The sequence below is a fragment of the Watersipora subatra genome, chromosome 4 (assembly GCF_963576615.1).
Source record: "Watersipora subatra chromosome 4, tzWatSuba1.1, whole genome shotgun sequence".
Classification (NCBI taxonomy): Eukaryota; Metazoa; Bryozoa; class Gymnolaemata; order Cheilostomatida; family Watersiporidae; genus Watersipora; species Watersipora subatra.
Genome location: NC_088711.1, coordinates 41,050,880 through 41,076,531, shown reverse-complemented (window position 1 = coordinate 41,076,531; position 25,652 = coordinate 41,050,880). Strand labels below are relative to the sequence as shown.

Here is a 25,652-nt window from a genome sequence, read left to right as displayed (position 1 = left end):
AGCCTAAAAAATTGCCTAAGAATTTTGTTGCAAGTCAACCTTTAATTTGATCAAGTAATAACCATGTCAAATATATATTGCAGAAAGGAAAACACCAACTAGTTTTCAATGATTGCTGATCTTAGACTTTCCTCAACGGCAAGTATTTTTCACAAATATCTCAGAAAGATATTTGGTAGTCCTAAAGCAGTCGAAAGATCAGTAGAGGTTGGATGAAAGTTTTCTCAGTGCTTCGGCAATAACCTCTGGTGGCTAGCTCTAAAGTGCATGCTGACTCATATATGGTACCTTCAGTTTATCTATTTGAGCACTTGCTTTTGCCTAAAATTGAGCGTATTACCGTTTTAGGTGCAAGATTCGATGAGTTGACAAAACTGAATAGCCAATTTTATTATGAAATTTTGCATGTCCTTGAAGAGGCGTTATTGGTAAGACCTGTGAAAGAATGAATATCAAGGATGGATTCTAAAGAAAGGTGGGAAGAGATATGCGCTTATGTAGTGATTACCCAGTGAAAGCAAAAGCGTCTCGAGTCAGTGTCTTTGACAGGTGCTCGGACAACCAACACGACTTAACAATCTATTGTTCCTTAAAATACTTCTGCTCTGAATGGGATATTCAGCGAGTGTATACAACTAGATGTTACACTCTGATTACATTGAGATCAGCGACAAGTTTTACGGAATCACCCATATGCTGTACACTGGCTTCTCCTTACGCCATGTACTGACGCGTTCAAGCGACAAGGCTGCTCACTTTACATTGCTATAAGATCATGAGAGCATTTTAGGCTTTATAAGTTGACATTTGTTCTTAAACCTAATAAAAATTGTTTGACTCAGTATTTATTACCTTATAGTGTTTTATTGGTTTGTAATCTGCTTCAAAATATTCTAGACTCGTTTCTGTTTTAATATTCCTTTGTTTATTGAAAAAGTAAAAGAAATATATCGATGGACTTTTGATCACAACTAACAGGTTTGATGTAAGTTTTGGGTTTCTATAAACTCGTTTCTATTGTTTATGGACAAATTGTAATAATTTGTATCTATGAAAATGCAAGAAGCGAATATTACATACAGTAACCTTCCCGTAAATACGACGCCCATCACAGACTGAATGCTTGAAGCCCCCATAGTACAATGGACAGCGTTTGTCCCATTGAAATAGTGTTTATCGGACATACAATGCACTGGAGTTTGCCATTCTATTATTCAATATTGCATGCTATTGAAGCCTCGAGACGAGAAAGCTACAGCAAATGCATGGCGTCATTTGCATATGAATGGGCGCGAGTGTACGTCGCCGGCTTTATATGAGTAAAGACATCAAACCAGTTGCTTCTCGCATCGCTGTCATTAGCTGATAGCGACATTTGGCTATCTGGATTACTACCAGAGAGGGAAGCTGGTTTTGAAAGGTTGGTACCTTCTCAAGTCTTCTCTTGCTTGTGAAATTATTGCTCTGGTTCTTAGGAAACAGCCTTGCAACGAATAATTGAATAGCTATTAATAAATGAGGGTGTGGCAGCTGACCGTTCTAACTTAATTATATTATATTGCTCTAATTGTTGATCATTTCCCACCCGACTGACTTGGCTGTTAGTGATATTTATTGATGTTGAATTACTTATATATAATGTTTGAAACTAAGAAATTAGATCGAGCTTTTCTAAAGCTCTATTAATTGTCTCATATACGTGCTTCCTTGTACACTTACCATCCCCGAATGTTATCAAATGATGTTTCTATTACTTGTGTGTGTATGTATAACTTCGCAATCATCAACAAAAGGATATTTCTCATTACATGTATTCATATTTAGATTTAAAACACTGCTTGAAACATTTTCGCATGCTAAATTTTATTTGAAGCAGTTTTTTGTTGCTCAAAACAAAATGATACTTAGCTGAAGTGAAAGTAAGTAAGAATGAACTAACCAGTTATATAAAACTTCTGCCTCGCGGGAATTTTGTCCTGAACCTGAAATCTGGAATGCCTATCCTGAACTTCATGAAGTCGGTAAAATCTCAAAATCGGACGAAAAACCAAAAATCGGACAAACCCGTGAAATCCAGTTTGCAAACCATGTTTTCTCTAATCATTGACCTTTATTGTTCTTGTTAACAATTGGTTGACTTGCAAAATTCTAGTTTGGTACACCACTAGAATATGACTAAAAGTTGTGTCTTTTTGAAGATGTTGGATGTTTTTACGCAAACAGTTTCAATTAAAAAGTTTAACAGTGTATTTATTATTTACTTCAAATATGTAGCAATTGACTTCAAATACGCTGCTGCTGCTCCTTAACAGACACAGTCATATATCTGCGACTGCAAGTAAATACATGTATATTCAGCTAAAAACAATGATTATTTTCACCTTGACCTGCTTAGCTATTTCAAAGGTTTCTTAACAGTTATTATGGTTTTTTTTAGCTCTGTTTTGTCTGACCTGACATGGTTCTTCCAAAATTTTATAATATATTTTATAATACCGTTTGTAGAACTTGCTTTATCAAGCTGCTCCTGTGGAGTTGTGTTCTCCAATAATGCTCATTATAAAGCAACTCTACTGTTTGGTGATTTCGCTGTTTCTGAACGGTTATAAAGAATTTTTATGGCGTTTAACGAAGGCTTGAGCAACATGCAAAACAGTTTTGTTCACTCATTGATTTTTTGTCTAAGCTTTTTCTGAACTAAAAAGATTGCTCTATCAAATTTCAAAAGGTGGAACATCAGAGCTAATGAGGCAAGTTGTATTTTGTGTAGCCTCAGCTTTAATTAGAGTAAATTGCGCAGTGGCTAAGCTTTTACACGACTTAATCTCTCAATTAAACCGCATGCTAGGTACTTAGCGCGCACTAAATCCCTTTGCAAGTATATATACCTCTGAAACCGACTTAGGGCAGTTTCCTGTGAGGTGCAAAGAAAGCTGGTGACCGAGAGGTGATTTTAAACAGCGGATGTAATCTGCTGGCTTCGGAGTCAGGGAATTACTTGCGCTGGTTGTTTCGTTTGTAGGACTGGTATTTCAGATTGTTCCAGCGGCTGATGCCATATAGCCAAAATGTATACATCTCGTAATTTCTGCCTGACTGTCCTGCTCGTCATCAGCTTCCAACATGGTAAGTCAAACTTATTAAAACCTTTTTTGAAATTTACCATTGAAACCACCTTTAAGGCTAAGGAAAACTGGTTACATTCAAATAAATGGTAGATAGAATAGATATGAGCCTTATTTTGAACGACCGTTGCTGTTCAACACGAATTAGACGATCAGACAAAAATAACGAACAGTAAAGTAAACTAGTGTGTCATGAAAGATCATGAAGTTTAATTACCAAAAAAGAAATTATTATAGAATCTTAAAGGGTGGTAAATTGGTGCACTTGTCCACTGCTATCTGTTCACCATGCTCAAAGTTGGGAGTTCAACACCCATACAATGCAACCTTTTTCTAACCTCAGCTGCAGCTTCAGACAGATGGATGGACACGGTTCTTCTTATAGTAAAGATTGGAAAAACTAATTGGCAATACGTTGTGTATGGCAACAGATTAATTAAAAATAATATGAAATAGATTGAGATGTTGAAGTTGGCCTGGTTAGTTGTTAGTCTGTTGTGTTGAAGGCAGGTCGATTACAGGTTGTTAGATAAAACAGCTTTCTTTCTCTGATGTTTTACAATGCCCAATTATTCAGTGCCTTGTATCAATAAGGCTTGTGGCTGCCGCGTTATTTGGAGACAATTCCTCGTCATCTCTTCCAATCATTTCAACAGCAATTCAGAAAGTGAATCGCTATACGTGTAGGGTTATAAGCTTCGTGTGACTGTCATTACTGCGGTTCGCTATTGTTTGAAGATTTAAAATGGTTTCCTGTTACTCTTGTTTGCTTTCTTTGGGTGTCAAAAAGAACTATACCTAAAACCCTAGCCGTCTGTAAATGTTGAGTCATTCTCAGTGTAAACGCTGTAATACTCAACCTTAGTTATTGTTACGTTTGAGTGGAACTGCCGCTAATGCTGTTACGTTAGTCAGCTGGTTATAATCATGATGAGCTTGCTAAAAACTTGTTACTCGATTGTGTAAACTGGTTGACTCATTGTTAGGCTTTTTTGATTTGTTTGTTCAGAATACTTAAATTTAGGTATCAAGTAGATTAAACGCTGCCATTAGCTGTATCAGAGCCGCCATCATTTGCATAACAAATTTTCTTTGTGTATTAACAATAGCGATTTTAGAGTTAAAATGGTGATTGTGTGCAGTCATAGGTGCTAGCTTAGCTGTGCTTCGGTGCTAATATAACTCCTATTTGGCTTTGAGGAAACTTAGTCTACAGTTACTGTCAATGTTTTTTATATTTTTTTAATTTAATTTTACGATTTTGTTTCATGGTCTAATTTCCTCTAAGCGTCACTGACCGTTGTGAATAAAGTTTAAAATCTATCTTTGAACATTGAAGTAGGCTTTTACACACTATCTCACTGCTATTATCGACTTCGTGTTGCAGCAAACTCACAACTGGACCGGGGTGCTACCGGAGCACGAGGACCTGTAGGAGACACGGGACCTGCTGGAGAGAAAGGTAAAATTTAATTTTTAGCTGAAAGCAAGTTGGTGCTTAATGACTGGGTCTAATTGTATTAACCACTTCACTATCTTATGGCAAGACAGGTTGAGTGTACTTTGTGAAATAAATCAAATTTAGCTAGGGACTTTGCAGATACAATTTGTGGAAAGTGAAAAAGCCTGTTTTCAGCTGAATCATAACCACTTATGGTCATTTTAGGAGTTGTGTGTACATGTCTGGTGAAATTTCACAATTCCATATTTTTACTATTTCAAAGGAGCAATAGGTGCAACAGGCCCCAAAGGAAACCAAGGAGAGACCGGTTCTGCGGGAAATCGAGGTGCAACTGGTGGTCGAGGTGCTCCTGGAGAAACCGGTCCTACGGGTGCTAGTGGGGCTGCTGGAGCCATTGGTGCTGATGGACCTGCTGGACCTGTTGGTAAGAGCTGAATGCTACAATACTGGTTAAAGCTCTTTACTAAAAACGTAGAAATCACAATATCGTATTGCCTCAAACTAGCAACAAAGTATTGCAGTACGAATTCTTATAGGGTTGTTTTATCTGTAGTAAACTTCTCATAGGATTCTCTCCCTTTGTCTACCTGTTAATTTTACGTGTGTCATATTTAGGTAATACGGGACCTGTTGGCAGCACTGGCAGCACTGGCCCTGTTGGTCAAACTGGAGCCGATGGCTCTCCTGGACAAGCGGGTCAGAAGGGATCAGTTGGAGATGCAGGAGCCACAGGTTTGTGATGAAAGTTGGTTTATAAATAATAATGATATGTTATATCATTAATCCAAATGAGGTTTGATCCCAAAATTGCTTTTTAGCCTTATGTAATAGAGAAATTTCTCAGCTTTTCAAAACTGTTTTCAGAATAGAAATTGAAGCAGTTTAACCTGAGATACAGCGTTTTATTGAGGATGGTGTTGGTCAATATGGTCAAGACAAAAAACGGAAATTTTTCTTCAAAGAAGATGGATTGGATTTGAATCGGTATTATTTGTTGACGTTTAGGAAAGTCATAGCAACTGCACGCTACAAACATTTCATTTTAATAAATGTTTTGAATAACTTGGCTTTACAAAAGTCTTAAGCTACCTAAACAAGTTTCCCTTTGGGAACCCATTATGCACTATATAAAACGCTTCATTTGTATTGAAAAGGATACGACCTGTTACATTTAGGCAATGTAAAATTGGCTTGCATTAATGCACTGATCCATTCGATTCAGGTGCGAGTGGATCCGCGGGGATTCCTGGAGTCTCAGGCCCGACTGGATCTACCGGACAAAAAGGTGAACTCGGAAACACCGGACCAGCAGGACCTCAAGGACAACGTGGTGCCACAGGAGGGCGGGGTGAGTATTTTTCCGAACTCAAACATGACCTTGCACAAAATTATAGTTAATTTTATCAGAAAGGTATCAGTATTTTTCACTCATTTGTGATTGTTGTTGTTTGAGATGATCTGACTGCCAGAATGTTTTAAGATTAAAATTGACAAAACTTGATCACGGTTAAAACCCTCAGATCACGCGAAGCGTAAATATGTCTCTAGTTGCAAAGAGAATAGAGGTGCATAATGCTGCAACTTGAATGCAATCAACTTCTGTAACGATAACAACTAATGATGTCATTTTGCATATATCTTTCTTCTGAGCGTTGAACCGTGATCTTTAAACACCCTGGCAGTCAGATCTCCTCAATATGATAAATCTAGTGAAATTTTGTGTAACTTCTTCTTTAAATTGGTCTGATGTGTGGAATTTTGTCGAGTCTTGAGATGAGAACTTACAATGATATCTACACACTTGATGAGAATCATGTGGGTGTATGAATAGAAACAAAGATATAAACTTAGTTTAATCTAGAGCTTCACCATAAACCAATCATAGTGTCAGATGATCCGAGAGCTAACAAGATCCAAAGCATTGGTCAGCGCTGATAATATGATGCAATTGAAATGGACACCAAATCTATTGTGGATGTGATTCATCAGTTTACAGTTGGAGTGGATATAGTCGGTCGTTCCTAACTTGCAGTTGAATGCTTTTAATATCGTGCCCTTATTGTTGATCGCTGGTTTTATAAATGTGTGGATCAATTATATCCAGCGGTAAGTGGTCGATAGCAACACTTGGAATGCGTTGGTTTGATATTGGGCACTGTTTTATGCGCAGGACCCGTGGGTGATACTGGACCTGTAGGTCCTAGTGGAAATTCAGGAACCCCAGGCGAACCCGGACCTACCGGTGAGGCCGGCCGCACTGGGCCCGTCGGACCTACAGGTAATGTTGGCCAAAAGGGTAATGTAGGTGCGCAAGGACCTGATGGACCTACCGGAGATAAGGGAAACAAAGGTGCGTCAGCCATTAAATTAGTTGAAATATTTCCATAGAATCCTGTATGAAGTGATAAAGCCATAGTTATATGTAAGTTGATATTTGTTGCTTGTTTCTTCTATAGGTGAAGCTGGGCAGAGCGGACCTCGTGGAGTTGCCGGTGCTACAGGAGCACAGGGTCCTATCGGTGATATGGGTAGGCTATCTAGGTTATTCTTCAACTACTTTTTTGTGTTGTAAAGGTTTACTCGTCTACGCCGACTAGTAAATGATGTTTTTAAACCAAGACTAACTTAAATTAAACCTAAAATAGTATTATTGTATAATATTTGGATCTCAATGCAGTAGGCATTCCAACCATTGGTGTCTGTACTTTTTAGGCCCAGCCGGTCCTGATGGTGAGCCGGGAATCAAGGGAACTAGAGGTGACACCGGACCACGCGGAGAGCAGGGATCAAAGGGAAATGTGGGCAATGTTGGACCAGAAGGCCCAACTGGACAGACTGGCTCTAAAGGTACTTACCAGGAAATGAAACACAGTTGTTAGCAGTTCTTGTTAAGTGAACGGCACGGATGTTGTTTGGACTCGCTTAAAGCTTCGACCATTTCTCTAATTGTCTCGCATTTTCTACATCTTTTAACGGAACTTCTGATGATGCATGAAATTAGATTTGACATGCGCTTTTCACTTATCTCTTTATTTTAGGCGAGCGAGGAACTAGTGGACCAGCTGGAGCAAATGGTGGGCCCGGGCCTACTGGTAGCGTTGGAGCAACAGGTCCAAAAGGATCAAGTGGAGTTCAAGGTGAATCTGGAGTGCAAGGTGCAACTGGCTCTCGGGGTCCCACTGGAGACAAGGGATCACAAGGAGAGAAGGGAGATCTCGGTAAGTAAAAATCTGTTATGGCAGCTTATTTGTGTTTGTTCTAAGCTAAAGAAACGGTCAGTTATTTGAGTATTAAAGGGCAGTTGTTAAGTTGTATGCTATTCCAGGTCCCCAAGGGCCTGTCGGTGCAAATGGAGCATCAGGTGCCCAGGGACCCATCGGTAATCCAGGACAGAAGGGTGCTAAAGGAAATGGAGGAGACTCTGGCGCTGTTGGTCCCAAGGGATCTGTTGGTGAGTACATGAGGTGTACCTGCTGCAACTGGTAGGGTTGTTCTTTCTTTCGGATGCTGCTTAATTTGCTTTTTTATTTTGGCAACTATTGATCAGCACTGTTTCGATATTAGGTGAGCCCGGACAAAAAGGAGAGGTTGGTGCGTCTGGACCCGCTGGCGTGGCTGGTCAACCTGGAAATCCCGGTCTTGAGGGCGATGAAGGTGCTATTGGCCGTACTGGACCCATGGGAGCTACTGGCTCAGCAGGACCTAAAGGAGAAATAGGTGAGTAGTCTTTCTGTGCTATAAAGCGATATTATTTTGTACAATATTTGTAGCGGTACAATCATGGATTTTTCTATTTCGCCGTATTTCTGGTGTTGGCCAGACGATTCATTTACCAGTGCCATGGATGTACATGTGTAGGCGGTATGCTCATCAACAATACAGGCATGGACATGAAAATTATTAATGAAGAAGTAGTGGTACCAGAGGGTCTCTGGAATGACATGACTAATAGAACATATCCTTTTGTTGTATTCAACCAGATAAAATTTATGATAAAATTACCAAAATGTGTCATAACTTTAACCAGGACAATCTGGAGCGGCTGGCCCTGCTGGACCTCAGGGACAAAAGGGTGAGAGTGGGGTGCAAGGATCAAGGGGAAGAGATGGTGCTACTGGTTCTCCCGGAGAAACAGGCGTTTCAGGCGCAAGTGGTCCTGTAGGAGCCACAGGAGTCAGGGGAGATATGGGTCCAACTGGACAAAAAGGAGCTAAAGGCAGCGTTGGAAATGATGGCGCTGAAGGTCCTCAAGGTTGGTAAATGTAGCATCCAGTCTGTATCTCGTTGTATATCAGAAACGTTTATGAATGTGCCAAAAAAGGGGAAATAGCGCATTGGATAGTGGCTGCGATTGCCTATATATGGTTAGTGGACTTGAACAGTAAAGGTATATAATTACTAAGCTGCTTCACAGTGATACAGGGATACAGGGATACAGGGATACAGTGATACAGTGATAGCGTAGTGACACACCCTCATTTGGCACTGCAATGCCATTATGGAAACCGTCGTTTCGCTTTCATGCTGTCATGATTCAGTGTCCCTGTTTGGAAGTGAAACATTTATGGAATGCGCCCTCTTTGTACCATGCAAACGGCGTTAGTGACCAACGGCGTTACACGTAGGTCTTGCTTGACCTTGACATAGGCATCGCTCAACTATAGTGCTCTATGGAAACCTGGTCTGCTTGTCCTCCCAGCATAGCACCTCAGCACTGGTGTGCCCAGGTACTATTGCTGGATGGAAACTTGGTAGTTGTTGGTGAGATGTCTAAACAAAATTGGGTGCAGAAGTATAATCTTAGCATGAAGTCCTACTTTAAGCTTTCTCTGATAGGTGAGAAAGGAGATCGCGGATCAGATGGAGCTCCAGGAGCCTCTGGACCTGCTGGTCCGCAAGGTATTGATGGTAGGCAGGGTAATGATGGACAAAAAGGGCAGAAAGGTCTTCAAGGTATATCTGGAGTTGCTGGACCTCAGGGATCAACTGGACCTAGGGGAAATCCTGGTGCAGATGGTAGCATTGGACGGACCGGACCAGTTGGTGCAAAAGGAAACAGTGGACAGAAAGGTTGGTTTCTAATAAATGGTGGGTTTTTATTGTTGTCACAGCTTGTAAAATGTCAGATGTTAGCTTTTTGTAATTCTGTTAGGTCCCGTCACTATCACTCAAATCAACATTTAGCTGTGCGATGGACCCCAATGATTAGCTATTTTGATGCCATCACCATTGATAAGGTGTGCACACTATGAGCGTTAACTGTTGGTGGCTGCTGACCAACAACCTATAGAATTTAGGAAATTGCATTGACGATATTGCGGGTTCTTTCGCTAACTTTTAGTTGTCTGATTATGTAATTCATTTAGTTCATCGCCATACTTGCCGAATGACATTGACTCTGATCTTCACAACTGTTAAAATTCGGTTCGATGCCGTCGACAAACAGCCAATCAGGAAGCTAACCGTTGCAATCTTCGGTGTCAAAATTCAACATGTTGAAAGTTTGTCGCATTGTCGCTAGCAACGATTACGTTGGCCGCTCATCACAAAATTGACGTCATAGCAGCTCATCGTTGCAGTCCCATCGCACAGCTAATCATGGGTTTAAGCGATAGTGTATACACGCCTTTAGTTGTGTCGGAATATAAGAGGGTTGGTGTCATGTGTATTAGTATTTATATTTATAACATCAGACTTTTAAAACAAATTACAGGAAATCTGAGGAAAAATTACAATCTGAGGAAAATTACATAGAAATGATTCATAAAAAATCATTTGGCGCATCAAAAGGCTTTTGTCTAGCTTATGGATTTGGATGTGGATTGTTATAAACAGGCATTGTGTATGGCAATAGGCAAGAAAAAAATAGCCTCTGTCATAGACCAATATTTCATTAATATTCTAACATTGATGTCAACCACAATTGTCTGTCTTCAGGAGAAGTCGGTAATCCTGGTCAGACTGGTAATTCTGGTGCTGCTGGTCGAGATGGTGACAAGGGCCAAAAGGGTGCGCTTGGCAACAGCGGAGCCAATGGTGCCCCGGGAGCACAAGGAGCTACTGGTCTAAAGGGAAACCAAGGAGATCGTGGATTTAGTGGTGTAAATGGTCTTCCTGGAGGTCCTGGTGCAACGGGGGCTAAAGGTCTGTATTATTTTACAGATGTGTGAGAGTTCATCTGCAAAGGAATATTAAAAATAATGTAACTGTTCTTGCATGTTTGAATTTCAGGTGAATCTGGATTGAGAGGATTTGATGGAGCTCCTGGTTCTACGGGACAGAAAGGCGCTTCAGGTATTCAGGGCATTCAAGGAAGAAAGGGTGATTCTGGTGCACCGGGAAATGATGGAGCAAGCGGTCAAAAGGGATCTAAGGGTGACAGTGGTGCAAGAGGTTTCCAAGGAATCGATGGTGCACCTGGTGACGTAGGCCAGAAGGGCCAAAAGGGAGTTAGTGGTAAGTATCCGCAGAATTATTTTAGCTCTTGGTCTTTGTGGCACCTTTTGACAGCTCGGTTGATATACACTGGAATTGTTCACATCTTAACCGAGAAGAATGCAAGATTGTTTGTATTTTATTGGATGTATTAGTAATTATCCAAGGTAACGAAAACTTTATTCAACCTATGCATAAATGATACCTTAGCGATGTTTTGTTTTTAATCTGCGCTTGTTCTGTCCCTATTCACTTTCCCATAATACTGAACCTATCTATTTACAGGTAGCAATGGAGTACAAGGTAATGATGGCTTACCAGGTGTATCCGGTCCAGCTGGTATCCCCGGTTTAGATGGTTCAGATGGTGAGAAGGGCGCTAAGGGAGAACGTGGCTTCTCCGGTGCACAGGGAGTAGCTGGAGCCGATGGGCAAGATGGACAGAAAGGTTTGTGCAGGTTTTTATGGACTGTTTTTAATTCAGAATTTGCAAGATATTAGTAACTGAGAAAATAAGTTTAAAGTGTCAAAATATATTTGCTTGTTTCTGCATGTTGTTTAGAGGCCGTTTCTACTTCTTTTCAGGTGAAAGAGGTAACTCTGGAGCTAACGGACTTCCTGGCGCAGACGGTTCAGACGGCCAGAAAGGAAGTAAAGGCAGCTCAGGAGCAAATGGTCTTAATGGAGAAAAAGGAGAGCGTGGTGCAGATGGGGGACCTGGTAGCCAAGGACAAAAGGGTGACAGTGGCACGCAAGGAGTTCAAGGTCGTAAGGGTGAAGTCGGTGCTACAGGAGCTCAGGGTGTGGCTGGTCCTTCAGGTATTGTCCTTGAAATCCTTTAAAAAATTGCTTCTGAGCAGAAGATAGAATTATGATATGAACCTTATATTTGGTTGGATTTTTTCTGTGTAGGACCCGAGGGACAACAGGGTGTTGCTGGATCTGTTGGAGCCACAGGAGAAAAGGGACAAATGGGAGCTGATGGTGGTCCTGGTGCCAAAGGTGATCGTGGAAGCTCAGGCGCTGATGGGGCGCAAGGTATTAAAGGAGAAATTGGTAATCCTGGACCGGCAGGTCAGAGTGGCAGCCAAGGACCTGCAGGCGCCAAAGGAGATGAGGTGAGCATTTTGGCTGCTAACAATACTTGCCCTGTAAACATGAAATAAGATTTGCATGGCTTTGAATGGTGTTATAGGGTCAAAAAGGTGAGCGAGGTTTTGATGGAAATGTCGGTTCTACTGGGCAAGCTGGACCTGCTGGACAAAAGGGAGAAGTTGGTTCACAAGGTAAATGTTTATGATTGTATTAGTTGCTTATTTAAAATTATGAGCCAAAGATGTAGTGAGATGGAAATAGATAAAAAAAGATATAAATTAGATGCATAGATATAGAGATAGCCATAGAAGATGTTATCCCTGTGTTTGTGATTTAGGATCTAGCGGAGCAGATGGAGCTCCTGGTGCAAAAGGTGACAAGGGATCTATCGGAAATTCTGGATCCAAGGGACAGAAGGGAGAGACAGGAATCATGGGTGTGCAGGGCAGAAAAGGAGAAGTTGGCAGTGAAGGAGCAAAAGGTGTGCATTTCCTATTATTTGACCACACTATAATTCTAGGTGGTAACTCTAGTCTAACTTGCTAACTTGAAAGCTGAAAAGCTGAAAATGTTATTATATTATAATATTATATTACCTAATAATATAATACCTAATACTATCTTAGGTAATATATAATTATGTTGCCTTGTAGCATTTGTTACTGACAGTTTTCACATTATTTATATTGTATTATTATTTATTCGCATTATTAATTAGCTGATGTTGAACCAGAAGTTATCTATACTAGGCCTTGAGTTTATGCACAAATTGGAAAGACAACTCTCAAATCATGCAATATCACTCAAGTTAAGTAATCCATAAAGCTATACGAATTGCTGAGCTAGCTTTGCGCCCTGCGCCTTGATTGGCTGCACTACTACTACTACTACCACTACTACTACTGCACTTGTTGGCCTCGTCATACCTTATGTTAATATTAAGCTTTCATTTTATCAATATTATGGCTATATTTATCTTTGCTTCATGTTATATTTTTACTATTTGATGCTTGATGAAATAAACACACGCACGGCCACGCACACGCCTTCATTTAAATGTTAATATTAACCTTAAATAAAATGCTGCATAATCAAAATTTATTTATTGTGTTTGTATAAATTCATTTTATAATTGCATGCATTCTATCTTGCTGCTGCAATCATATTATAGTTTATCTGTATGCGCTGGTCGTGTGGATCTTTGACGTTTTCACGCTTGAGTAAACTGTAAAATTAACTAAATTTAACCAAATGTTATCATCTTGATTGTTGTGTATAGATTCTATGTTATCATTATTATTGTATATAGATTCTATGTTATTATTATTGTATATAGATTCTATGTTGTTATCATTGTATATAGATTCTATGCTATTATCGGCCCAAACAATACACTGACAAAGGAGGGCTGGCTTATATGGGTTTTTACAGAAATTAGTCATTTGTGAGTAATCTCTGTTTGAGCCGGTTTATGAGTTAGCATATACAGTACATTCATTCAAACTCATAGCAGTTGAGCTACGACAATGTTTGTGCAACGGATTTGTAAAAGACTTGGTTTCTGTTTCTGGTTCCTTTCTTTTTGAAAGACTGTTCAGGCAGTTGATTCAAACTACCGGTATGAGACAACAACTGACAGGTGTAGTCATCTGTTTACCAGAAGCTATCAAGATTTGAACAATTGGATTAAACTCGACCAAGCAAAATTTCACAGACTTAACTGCTTTTACATGTCAACATTTTTCTTGATAGACTTTGTATTTCTTGGAGGCAGGCCAGATACAGCAGTGACTGACTTTTCTAGGAAATGTTGGTGACACTGGAGCCCGAGGGCCAACCGGTGCTGCTGGTAGCAACGGATTGGATGGCATTGATGGACAAAAGGGAGAGATGGGAGATAAGGGACAGAAAGGAGCATCTGGTGCTTCCGGTGACAAAGGAGAAAGAGGATTGCAGGGATTCCAAGGTATTCCAAGGTCTATCAAACAAATGCTTGTTTGATATATTGCGAAATCTCATATGCGTTAGTTCATTATCGCATTATGCATTTATGGCTTTTTCACAAGAGTGGTGCAAGGCGTGAAACATACCGTTTACTTGTTTTAATTATGCAACTATGACAAATGTTACTTAACAGGAAACGACGGAAACGACGGCCAGAAGGGAGAAGTTGGTTCAGCTGGTGTCAAGGGAGACCAAGGTGTTGCAGGGCCACAAGGCCAGAAGGGAGAAAGTGGATCGATTGGAGGGCGTGGTGAGAAGGGTGCCAAAGGTGATGGATTTGTTGATGGCAATTACTGTGACCCTGACCCTTGCAACAGCGTTGGCAACCCTCACTCCTTCTGTCGCGCTTACTACAATCGATTTGAGTGTTATTGTGAGAAAGGATACGAGCTTGAACCCGATGATGTTACAAATGTCTGTGAGTACTAGCTTGTCAATAGCTTGTCGGGCGCTTGTCGACCACCTTTTTGCGTCCTACCATCTACATCAGTCTCTATTAGTAGTTGCTTGTTGTATGAGAAAAATGCATTCAAGTATATAGTGGTTGTAAAGCTTTGGCCAGCCTATTGGCTATTCAATTTCATTTGATCTACTGATAGTTTTACAAACATTCTGTATATGTTTATCAAGATTCACTATATGTTTATATAATCTTTGTTATACACCATATATATTACACATACACATTTCTATATCTTTGTTATAATGCCAGCATCTTTAGCGATTAGCTGCCGGCTGGCGTGTTGGCTGATAGCTATTGGTCATTTGCTGTCGTATCGGCCCTCGGCCGCTGCATTGTGCATTTAGACATTGTGTCGGCTGCGAGCTGTTGGCTGCCATTTAGGCTGTGAGCTACGGGCTGACAGCGTCGTCTGTTAGCGACTAATAAAATACTATACTTCATGTTCCAACTTAAAGGTTCTTGATGTACTATTTGCTATTCTTACAGTGTGTGTGGACATAAATGAGTGCTCCATCACTGAAGGCAACCCGTTCCCTTGTGACCAACTCTGTTTCAACCAACCTGGAAATTTCACCTGCGGCTGCTTCACAGGATTTTCAAAAGACAGCATAAACAGTGCTCAGTGTAATGGTGGGTGTACTTTGTGGTTGCTCTTTCCTCTTCACCGATAGCTCGCCATGAATTTACGCTGTATGTACACTGTTTTTACTCTGTACTTACATTGGGTATTTACTCTGCATTTACTCTGCATTTACTCTGCATTTACTCTGCATTTACTCTGCATTTACTCTGCATTTACACTGTATGTATGCTGTATTTACACTAATCACATGCAGACACTACCTCATTTATGAGAATCCCAGGACTATCTGTTGTCATGTGACGAAGGGAGTAGATTGTTGGTTCACAGCAGATTGACCAGAAATTTTGATACAGACGGCTGTAAAGGAATGGCTAGCTATGCTAGTATTAAAACTGAATTCTCTTCTACAAAGTGTTTCTTTGTAGATGACAATGAGTGCTTGTCAAATCCAAATCTCTGCCCAGGACAGCGCTGTGTAAATATAATTGGTGGCTACATCTGCCAAGACAATGCAGGAGGAGGCAACTTGCTTAATCCAGAGGCACCTTCTCTTCAGCAAACAGCTATAAGTGAGTATCTTTTGTCAGTAACTGGTGACTGGTGATTTTATTTGGTTTGATACATGGAAAGACAACTTACACAAAGTTTTAGTAGATTTTATCAATATTTTTCTATCATTTGCGATTGTGATGTTTGAAGTGATCCGATTGTCCGGATATTTCAAGATTAAAATCAACAAGACTTGATCACATTCAAAATGCTCAGAAGGAAAATATGCGCACGAAATGACGTCACTAGTTATTATTGTTGCGATAGTTGATATCGGTTATTACGGGTCTCTATTCTCTCTGTCTATTTGCAACTATAGATGCCATAATCGCACTTCGCTCGATTTGAGCGTTTAATCTCTATAGAGTTTTGTCGATTGAAACATCCTGACAATTGGATCTTCATCTCAAACATTTAAAACATCACAAATGATTAAAATGATCGAAAAATGTGACAATCTAAAGTTTTGTGTGTAAGTTCATCTGAAGTGCTTTTTTGTACCGTTTTTCGAGTAGAAAAGGTTTGCGAGTTGATTTTTTATAGCTTTGTATAAATTTATTTGTAGACGAAACAAAGGTGGAGCCATCTAGCCTTAGATACATCACTAACACCGAGGAGCTTGTTCTATTTATTTCAATGGCAGCTGTAATACTAGTTCTGCTCATAGCCATTATCGTTATTGTGACTGTGTTACGACGACTAAAGGGACAAGTGAAAAAGTTTGGGGACGATGAGAAAGCCCTCCCTCGAGTTAGTATTAGGGGCATGACTGAATTAGGTCATGATGGCAGCGCAAACCCTGCATATATACATGAAACCGAGGGTGCTGTCGCGACATCGGGATCCAGTCATGCTTAAAGGCTGCCTAAGAAAACATCACGTTACCTGCCACTCTGTCTTCTATACAAAGCTGCTCTGGGTCATTACGGTTATGTTCGACACAGCAGTACGCTGACAGTTGCTCTCGAGACAAGCAACGAAAAATAGGGTGGATCCTCTTTGCGCACTTTTGGTACATTTCTAATGCCTTTATTCACGTTTTATTTTTTCATTCTGTACAATGTTTTGTAGCCACTAACTCCTGTTCATTGAAATTAGTTTCCCTTCGTTGATCTGATGCCGTTTTACATCTACATAGGTAGTTGTTGGATTTGTGGTTGATTAGCATGCTTCATGTCGCTAGAGATCTGTACTTTAACATTCTCTTGATAGCCTATATACAAGAACTTGTTCTAAATCTTAGGTTATTGCTCGCTGGTTGAATTTGTGTTTATTGTAAAGTCTGTTTCGAGCATGCTGTTTTGTTAGGGACCTTGTTGTAAGACGTACTATATCACTTTTATAATACTGACAAAAATAACGTCACAAACTTTACCTATCATATATTTAATGTTTAATACAATACAATTAAATTAAAGTAATGTATTATAATGTATAGATATTTCATTTTTTGACCACTCAAGTTATTAATACAATATATTTCTTTATCAGATAGGAATGTGATGCCACAAAGAGCCATATCTCTCGACCTTTCTTTTTGTTCAATACAGGCAGCACATGAATGGCGCAGCTTCAGCATATCTTAACAGCAGCCCAGTGGGGTTATTAATGAACACTTATGTTTGACGCATTTATGCGTAATCAGAGCTTTTAAAATGTTTAATATCTTATTCTTTCAATCATACCACAAGGAACAACATATTCACATGAAAAACCACACGCATAGTTTGCTACATAATTATTTAAAATTCTGTTGATGGGATATCTTTTTCATCTAATTAAAATTTGGATTGATAAAATAAAGAGTTTAAAGGGTGAGAATAAGACACGGAACAAGAGTCGAAAGGAGATTAAAAGCTGTCGTTTTAAGATTCAGAAAGACAGCAAGCAGGAAAGAGCTACCAATTGCTTTAACAATGATTTACAAATAAATTTGTCACAGACATTGTTCCACCAACAACTTGCTAAAAGAGAAATTTCAAAGGGCTACCTGGTGCAAGATTCAAAAAGGCTAGATTGGCACATGTACAAAATCAGGGCAGAAGAGATTTACCAATGAAAGATGCCAGAATAACTAAAAGAAAGATTGTTTTGTCGATACATCAACTAGATAAGTTGTATGAGATATGTAGCTGACCAATATTATACTGATCATTGACCTTTGAATAGATTAACAATTTTTCTCAGAAAAGTTGGTCGGCTGTGTACCTTTCTTCGCATGTACAAGTCTCCATCACTCTTACGTCTCTTTCCAGAATATTGGTATAAAGGTGTGCGCTTGGGTTCTGCAGAGAAAGTACATGTCAAAATGACCGATATGAAGGTTTTACAATAACAAGGACAGAAGAATTTGTCATTGTTCTACATTTCCGGAAATAAAAATAAAATACACTCTTTGCTACCTACATTATCTTAAAATTGAGAAAAATATTTTGTCGACACATAGTAGCAATGAGACAGCTTTAGTCTATAATAACTCTTGTGACAGTGAGGCTTTTATAGCCTAATCTCGCTGACAGCGAACATGTCAAATAACGATAAGACACCATGTGTTTAACTGCGCGTTGTCAGGAATAGTCAGCAGGCAGCAGCTTGTAGCAATTGATTCTTACTTATAACAAATTAACAGGTCAAGGAGAATAGAAGAATTTTTCATAGCTCTAACTTTTCAGAAATGAAGAAAAAATACACTTTTTGCTGCCTGTATCAAATTAGAATCAAAACAAAGATTGCCAAAATATGTTAGCAACTGCACAGCAACAGCTAAATGTTGCCATTGCAGTTGCTATATGTGCAACAGCAGATATAGCAACTAATTGTTACTTATAAAATGTCAACATACAGCAGGTTGGGTTTATTAAAGGTCAAATGACAGCGTGTTACCATAACTGTGCTAAGTTTATCTAAATGTATGCCGTAGGTCTTACCATTTATGGTTTGCGCCGAGGAAAAGGTTGGCCGGAGCACGAGTTGATTTATCACTCTTGTTTTATGCCTTTTTGGTCTTTTCTTTTGTCGGCCATGTTTAGTTTCAGCGTCAGCGCTTCCTGAGTATGTGGCATCAGAATCAGAATCTAGAATGATGATTAGAAAGCAAAATGTATTACCAATATTTGTTCAATATGATTCAACATTTGCTCAGAGTAACAAAGTATGTTTCTTTAGTTATTTGCATTTTTGTGAAATCAAAAGAAACCTTAAACATCAGTGTCTTTAAGAAATGTAGTAAAAATTAATTAAATTATTGCCTATCAAAATGAAACCAAAGCTTAATAATTGTTATTGCCAATAAAATCGACTTAAAAAAGTGTCTATTAATTGAATTTGCAATTGATTTGAAATGCAACATTTTTACAACAAGACGATAAGACTAGATTCTAGATGAAAAAACTTATTTAAATTTAAAGTGATAATTGTATCCCTGTTTTCATAACCTTCTATATCTTTATGACTTTTTTAAATAAAACACAAAACAACTGCAAGCTTTGATGTAAAACTTTCCACTTGAAACTCAGTATTTATTTTTCTATGAACTGCATGTAAGTATGAATAGTACTATTCCACAGATTATCATGCATCTCAATCTCAAAGGCTGCTTCTTGTATTCATGGAAACTTGATTGATTGTTATCTGCATAACAAGAAGAAACCAAATAGAAAGATGAGTCAGCTTGTGAAAGAGCAAATATCATAAAAATGCATCAGCCAAGTGTGTAACCCGAACTTGTTACAGGTGTTATGGATTCACAGATGCAGACAACTCCGAAGAGACTCTGACTTATATTGATCGACAATTTATTGATCGATTATTACATGTCATTTCAATTTATATGTTATATTGGAAATGGTTTTGAACACAAAACGAATTTAAGTATTATTTTTAGTTCAATATGATGTAGACTGACTGGCAAAAAAAGCTTGCCATGTTGGAAGTGAAGTTGACTTGGTGTTGGTGAAAAGTTGATGAATTGCTTTGAAATAAAGTTTTCGGTCAGATGAGCTAAGCTGTTGCTCTGTTGTGTATTCTAATATTAACACAGTAAAAATTTCACCTCAAGATCCTTTGTTTCAACATCAGTATTAAAACACTAAACCAAAACTGCTTCTAAAAACGTCAAAATTATGCCAACTTTGGTACGAGTTGTCTGCTCTTAGTTTTGCTTTTAGCAATTTTAGACAAGTCCTTTACTGTGTTTTCAATTTGAGTGTTATAGAACAGCTTCGAGGTCAACGATGAGAAATGCAGAACATTGCTAAGAAAAGAATTCTATTGCCTGTTTGAAACTATTTAGTCAGTAGTCAGTCGATGAGTCATAACATTGTGAGTCATGAAGAATCCAAAGAAGCCTACAAACTAATAAAATCGAATAGGCAAAAACGGACAAGTAACAAAATAAGCCAAACTAAACAGTACATACGTATTGTGTAATCTTTTGCAAGCTAAATAAACTTCAATGAATAATAAATTGAGCTTGTATTGAAAAAAAATTCATTCAAAACTGATATTTTATAGATTTATTTATATTATATTATTTATATTATATATTTATTCATAGAGATTTATAGTATATTCAACTGCCCTGACTTTTACAACTTTTAATGTAATCCTCACACAATAATAAAGTAGCAAAAGTCATGGTACGGGTGTGTAATGTTTTAATGCTTGTAATTTATAGGTGAAGCATAAAAAAATAACAAAAATACCAAAATACAAACAAAAAGGACTGTCCGATAGTTTGAGACTAGCAGTAGAACAGCCTCGCTGGCAGTTTGCAGAAGAACAGACACAGCTATGGCATCACTCGGATGAGCATCTTAGTGCTGCAAATTTAGTGCTGCAACTGTGTTTGTTATAGTAAAAGGAAAAACATGGAAGTGAACATACCCCTTGGCTTATTGTTGAAACACCCATTGCCTCATAGAACCAACACTTTTTAGTTATACATTCATAAAAAATTAACCAAATTGTTGAAACGTTTTTTAAGACTGCAGCCTGTTTTAAATATCACTACTGAGGACTGCTTTTAAAGTATTGCATGATAATCAATAGCCCGGCAGCCGAAACTGACTGAGAAATCAGAAAAAAGATACGTCTATGAAGAAAGGCATTGGTAGACATCGACACCAAAATCAAAACTCGTGCAGCAAACTGCCTACGTGTGAAACATACGTATATGTAGGTTAAATGACCGGAGCTAGAAGCTTATGCACAGTATTTCAGTGGACTATGACTATTTATCTCTTTGGAACTAAGAGTGATAAATGATTCCATAGAATCTTCAAACTAAATAGCCAATCAAATAATTCATTGTTTAGCATGCTTGAGGTAACTATATATCCTGGCAGAGTATCTACTACACCAGTGCTGTGCAATCTGTGCTCAGCCATTTTTGATGCGGCTTTCGGCCATTTTTTGATAACTTTTCGAAATATGCACTGCTTGATTAATGAACATTCCTTTTACGAGATGTCAACAGAGTATATGTACCGTATATGTCAATATTGAGACCAATATTTTACACAAGCAATAACAATATTAGCAATGAGCACTTTTTAATGAATAAAGAAACATAAAGTTGGGGTTTCCCCATATTATGATTTCTCTGTCATCAGTATTCAAGTTGTAGGTGGGTAGAAGGAGAAGTCCCCAACAAAACTCACATGTGATGGTAAGTACACTCCGTTTTATATCAGTGTTAGAGGCATGACAGTGGTGCGTAAGAAAGTTGATCGGGAAGGATGAATTTGTAACAATGAATGGAAATGCAAATATTTTGTGAAGCAACATACAGAAAAAGCCATTTGTGTGATCTGTAGCGGCACTATATCTGTTATCAAAGATTATAACATACGCTGCCACTGTAAGTCGTCATGCTGATTACGACCTGTATCAAGGGCAAGAAGAAAAAAGAGAAATATGATTCAATGTCTCAAAAGCTGGTGGGTCAGCAACAAAACTTTCCCCGCTACAAAGAGCAAAAAATTGGAGAGAGACAGTTACCGTTTCAGCATGGCGAATTCGCCAAGGAGGTGCATGCAACAGATGTCAAAGTATTATGCATATCATACATGCGTTTTTAAGCCTAATAAAATAAATACTTGTTAATTTGTTGTCAATGTGACGAAACAATATGTTATTACTGTTAATTGGAGAGTAAAAAGAACATACAGGAGACTAGGCTATGAATATACATATACATAATTTCATTCGGCGAGGGTGTCTGGAATTACTGTCACTTTCCAAACTGCGACATAACTTGAAGCTTTCTCTTGTAGGTTTTACTGCGTTTGTGGAAAAAGCTCTTGAAAATATATCTCTCTCAAGATATACAGTGGTCAGAAGGACTGAGTCATTGAGTGATGGCTTTGAACAGTCAGTTAAATTGGTTGCATTTGGCTTCATTTAGTTTAGTACCGGCCTGGATGAAAGTACAGACAACGCAGACACGTCTCAGTTCGCTGTTCTTATGGTGAGAGGGGTTAATAAACATTTCAATGTAACATAGGATTTTATTCCCCTGGCCAGCCTTCATGGCATGACAACCGGCAGAAATGTGTTTGAGGGTCTGTTGAAACATCTATCTGAGTTTAATTTACACTTGAGAAACTCGCAGTTGTGTGTACAGATGGAGCGCCTGCAATAGCTGACACACGGAGGGAGTGGCCTAGTCTGTTTTCTCTTGAAATCAAGGCTATGAGAGATTCTACTGCTCATCTATCATTGCATAATACATGTGATGAACCTAGTCGTGTCAACTGTCAGTTTCATAAGGTCGGGAGCACTAAACCACCGTTAATTCAAGCCAATGCTTAAGAAGATTGATTCCAGTTCACTGATCTAACATATTACCGCAAAGTGCAATGACTCAGCTGTGCCAAAACTGCGCCGATTTGCTAGTCTTCTGAATGAGACCGACCACTGTACACACCCCTGTACTACACCCCTGTACTACACCAATGCTGTTACCTTGTTACCAATAGAGACTTCTGCCAAATATGTGTTGGGAATCCTTTTAAAATCACAGCTTTTTATGATGTATTATAGCCAATTCAGCAAAAGTGAAGGGCAGGAACATAGAGAGTTCTCTGATGTGTAATCGATAAACGACCTGTCACTCGTAACAGATATCACTGAGCAAACCTCAACATTAAACAAGCAGCTTCAGGGAAAGCGGCAGCACATTTCTTTACTCTGGCAGCCCATCCCCACATTCAGAAGTAAACTTCAGCTGTGGAGGAGACAACTCGAAAATGAAACCAGCCCATGTTTCAAAAGCCTTCAAGCCTTCAAGAGCGAATGCTGAAGGAGACAATGCGAAAATCGAACTTGTCCACATTTCAAAAGCCTTCAAGAGCAAATGTAGGATGCAAACACTCTTGTTGATCTTGCTCCGTATGTTCAGATATTCACAGGTCTTCAGGATTAGTCTGTCAGACGGTTTCCTCAATTCAACAATTCAAAGGACTCAATGCAATTCTACTCTGATCCCTGCAGTGTTGACTCACAATATTCACCAATTGATATACAGATTGAACTTATAAAACCGTAATGTAATACCCGTCTGAAGCAACACCATTAACGTCACAAACCTATCCAGTTCTATCACGATTTCTTCCTTCAGGCCACATATCCCAGTAGGCTATGTATATAAAAATATGCCTTGAGAATGCTGAGTCTATTTTGCTCAGCATATCTCTCAGTGCAGTTTTTCAGTAAACTGAAACACAAAAAAGACAGGTATCGCACATGCCTTACTGATAAGCACCTGATGCAACAACTCACAGTTGCATCATCAGCAATGAAACTTGACATTGAACGAGTTGTGAGAGAAAAGCAGTACCAGGTTTATCACAATATCTGCAAATAGCCTTGTAAACAGATTTCTAGTGCAGGAACATGGCAATTCTCCGAATAAAACGGGACAGTTTATTTTCTTGTTGAATATTTCATCTGTTCGCTAAGTTTCTGTATACACATGGTGATGTGTACATTTTATGCACACTTGTTTCTTTGATACAGTATCTCATGCATACATACTTACGTACATATGTTTGTACATACATACGTTGGTACATATGTATGTCTATATGTACATTTGTACATATGTCATATGTACATACATGTATGTACGTACATACATTATTATGTACATACATACATGTACGTACACCTACGTACACATGTACGTACACCTATATGTGTACATACACGTACGTACACCTATGTCCATACACATACACATACGTCTGTGTACAGATGTGTACGTATGTACACGTACATACATACATTCATACATACATACATACATACATACATACATACATACATACATACATATGTGTACGTATGTACATGTACGTATGTACGTGTACGTATGCACATGTACGAATGTTGTACTTTTCGTACATACATACATATGTATGTACATATCTATGTATGTATGTACATGTACGTATGTGTATTTACACGTATGTACACATACGAACATTCGTACATGTGCATACGCACACGTACATACAAACATGCACATACATACACATATGTACATACATACACATATGTACGTACATATGTACGTGTATATACATACACATATGTACGTACATATGTACGTGTATATACATACGTACATGTCCGTACATGTCCGTACATAGACGTATGTGTATGTGTATGAACGTAGGTGTACATATGTGTATGTACACGTATACGTGTACGTACATGTGTACATACATGTATGTACTTACATGTATGTACGTGTATGTATGTATGTATGTATGTATGTGTACATACTTACGTGCACATACGTATGCACGCACGTGCGTATGTACATATGTATGTTTGTATGTACGCATGTATGTACGTATGCATGTATGTACGTTTGTATGTATGTACATAACAATGTATGTAAATACGTATGTACATATGTATGTACATATGTACGTGTACGTACATATATGCGTACAAATACGTACATATGTACGCATGCATGCACACACACACACGCACACACGCACGCACACGCACACACACATGCACACACACGCACGCACACCGTATATACATAATATAAATACCAGCACCAAACAAACATGATATCTTCAGTTGTATATCTCTCCTATTTGCTTGCTCTATAATTATTCTGCATAATTAATCCACAACATGTGGCCTTTTGCAATTGACTCAATGTTTCATGCAGCCCTCACTCTGAAAAGGTTGAACACCCCTGTACTACACCCGTGTACTACTCCTCTGTACTACACCAATGCTGGTACCACTTTACCAGTAGGGATTTCTGTCAACTATGCGTTGGGATTCCCTTTTAACATCGCGTTTTCATGTATGATAGCACCATTACCATTGCGGTTACTGCCAGATGCAGTAGTTCTATCTTTGAGAGACTGCCTGATCTGTTCCAGGGTTAAAGATTTATCTACTTTCTTCCCAGTTTCATCTCTTCCAAGGACTCCTCGAGCAATGATGTCATGTAAGCGTTGCTTAGCACGCTCCCCCCGCAAGTAAATCTTACCAACCTGGGCTACAACATTAAATAAGGTAAATTATAGGATCTTTAGCATTTCAACTACAGCAGTTAGCACACAATCACAGACATTATACACAAACTGTCTGCAATTGTGTGTTGATTACACAATATACAGATAATATAATAATAATTATTCTAAAAACACCGACTTTGGCATTGTCAGATCTGTCGGTATACTGTGCGTTGATCACAAACTATACAGATAGATTGTATAATATACAAACTGTTTATAGTTTGTGTGATCAACACACAATATAAATACAGATCTAAAAATATCCTAGCCGATATTTTGAATTTAAGTTTGGTAGTTGGGAGTACTTGAAGCTATCACAACGCTTAGAAGAGAAAGCCAAGCGACATTCATTCCTTTGGAAAGGAGAGTTCTATGAAGGAAGC

General features: G+C 38.8%; 2 protein-coding genes across 2 annotated transcripts in view; both read left to right on the top strand.

The window, feature by feature from the left end:
- The first annotated feature begins 1,289 nt into the window (after nucleotides 1-1,289).
- Nucleotides 1,290-17,213, top strand: LOC137393228 (collagen, type I, alpha 1a-like). Its single transcript, XM_068079683.1, has 26 exons — nucleotides 1,290-1,420; nucleotides 3,023-3,126; nucleotides 4,513-4,587; nucleotides 4,850-5,011; nucleotides 5,203-5,319; nucleotides 5,810-5,935; nucleotides 6,758-6,937; nucleotides 7,044-7,115; nucleotides 7,300-7,434; nucleotides 7,626-7,805; nucleotides 7,913-8,038; nucleotides 8,152-8,304; nucleotides 8,615-8,839; nucleotides 9,424-9,657; nucleotides 10,525-10,731; nucleotides 10,819-11,043; nucleotides 11,308-11,469; nucleotides 11,607-11,840; nucleotides 11,934-12,139; nucleotides 12,217-12,307; nucleotides 12,454-12,597; nucleotides 13,921-14,082; nucleotides 14,254-14,538; nucleotides 15,070-15,213; nucleotides 15,592-15,735; nucleotides 16,281-17,213. Exons 2-26 carry the CDS (start codon nucleotides 3,069-3,071, stop codon nucleotides 16,571-16,573), a joined length of 4,140 nt encoding a protein of 1,379 aa, XP_067935784.1. The 5' UTR covers nucleotides 1,290-1,420; nucleotides 3,023-3,068; the 3' UTR covers nucleotides 16,574-17,213.
- A 4,372-nt stretch (nucleotides 17,214-21,585) lies between these two features.
- Nucleotides 21,586-25,652, top strand: part of LOC137394253 (octapeptide-repeat protein T2-like) — a gene marked incomplete at its 3' end in the record, with an annotated part of 7,489 nt that continues 3,422 nt past the window's right edge. The window contains exons 1-2 of the mRNA XM_068080974.1: nucleotides 21,586-21,765; nucleotides 22,122-22,184. Of these exons, the coding sequence (XP_067937075.1) occupies nucleotides 21,586-21,765; nucleotides 22,122-22,184 (243 nt within the window). The remainder of the gene's footprint in view (nucleotides 21,766-22,121; nucleotides 22,185-25,652) is intronic.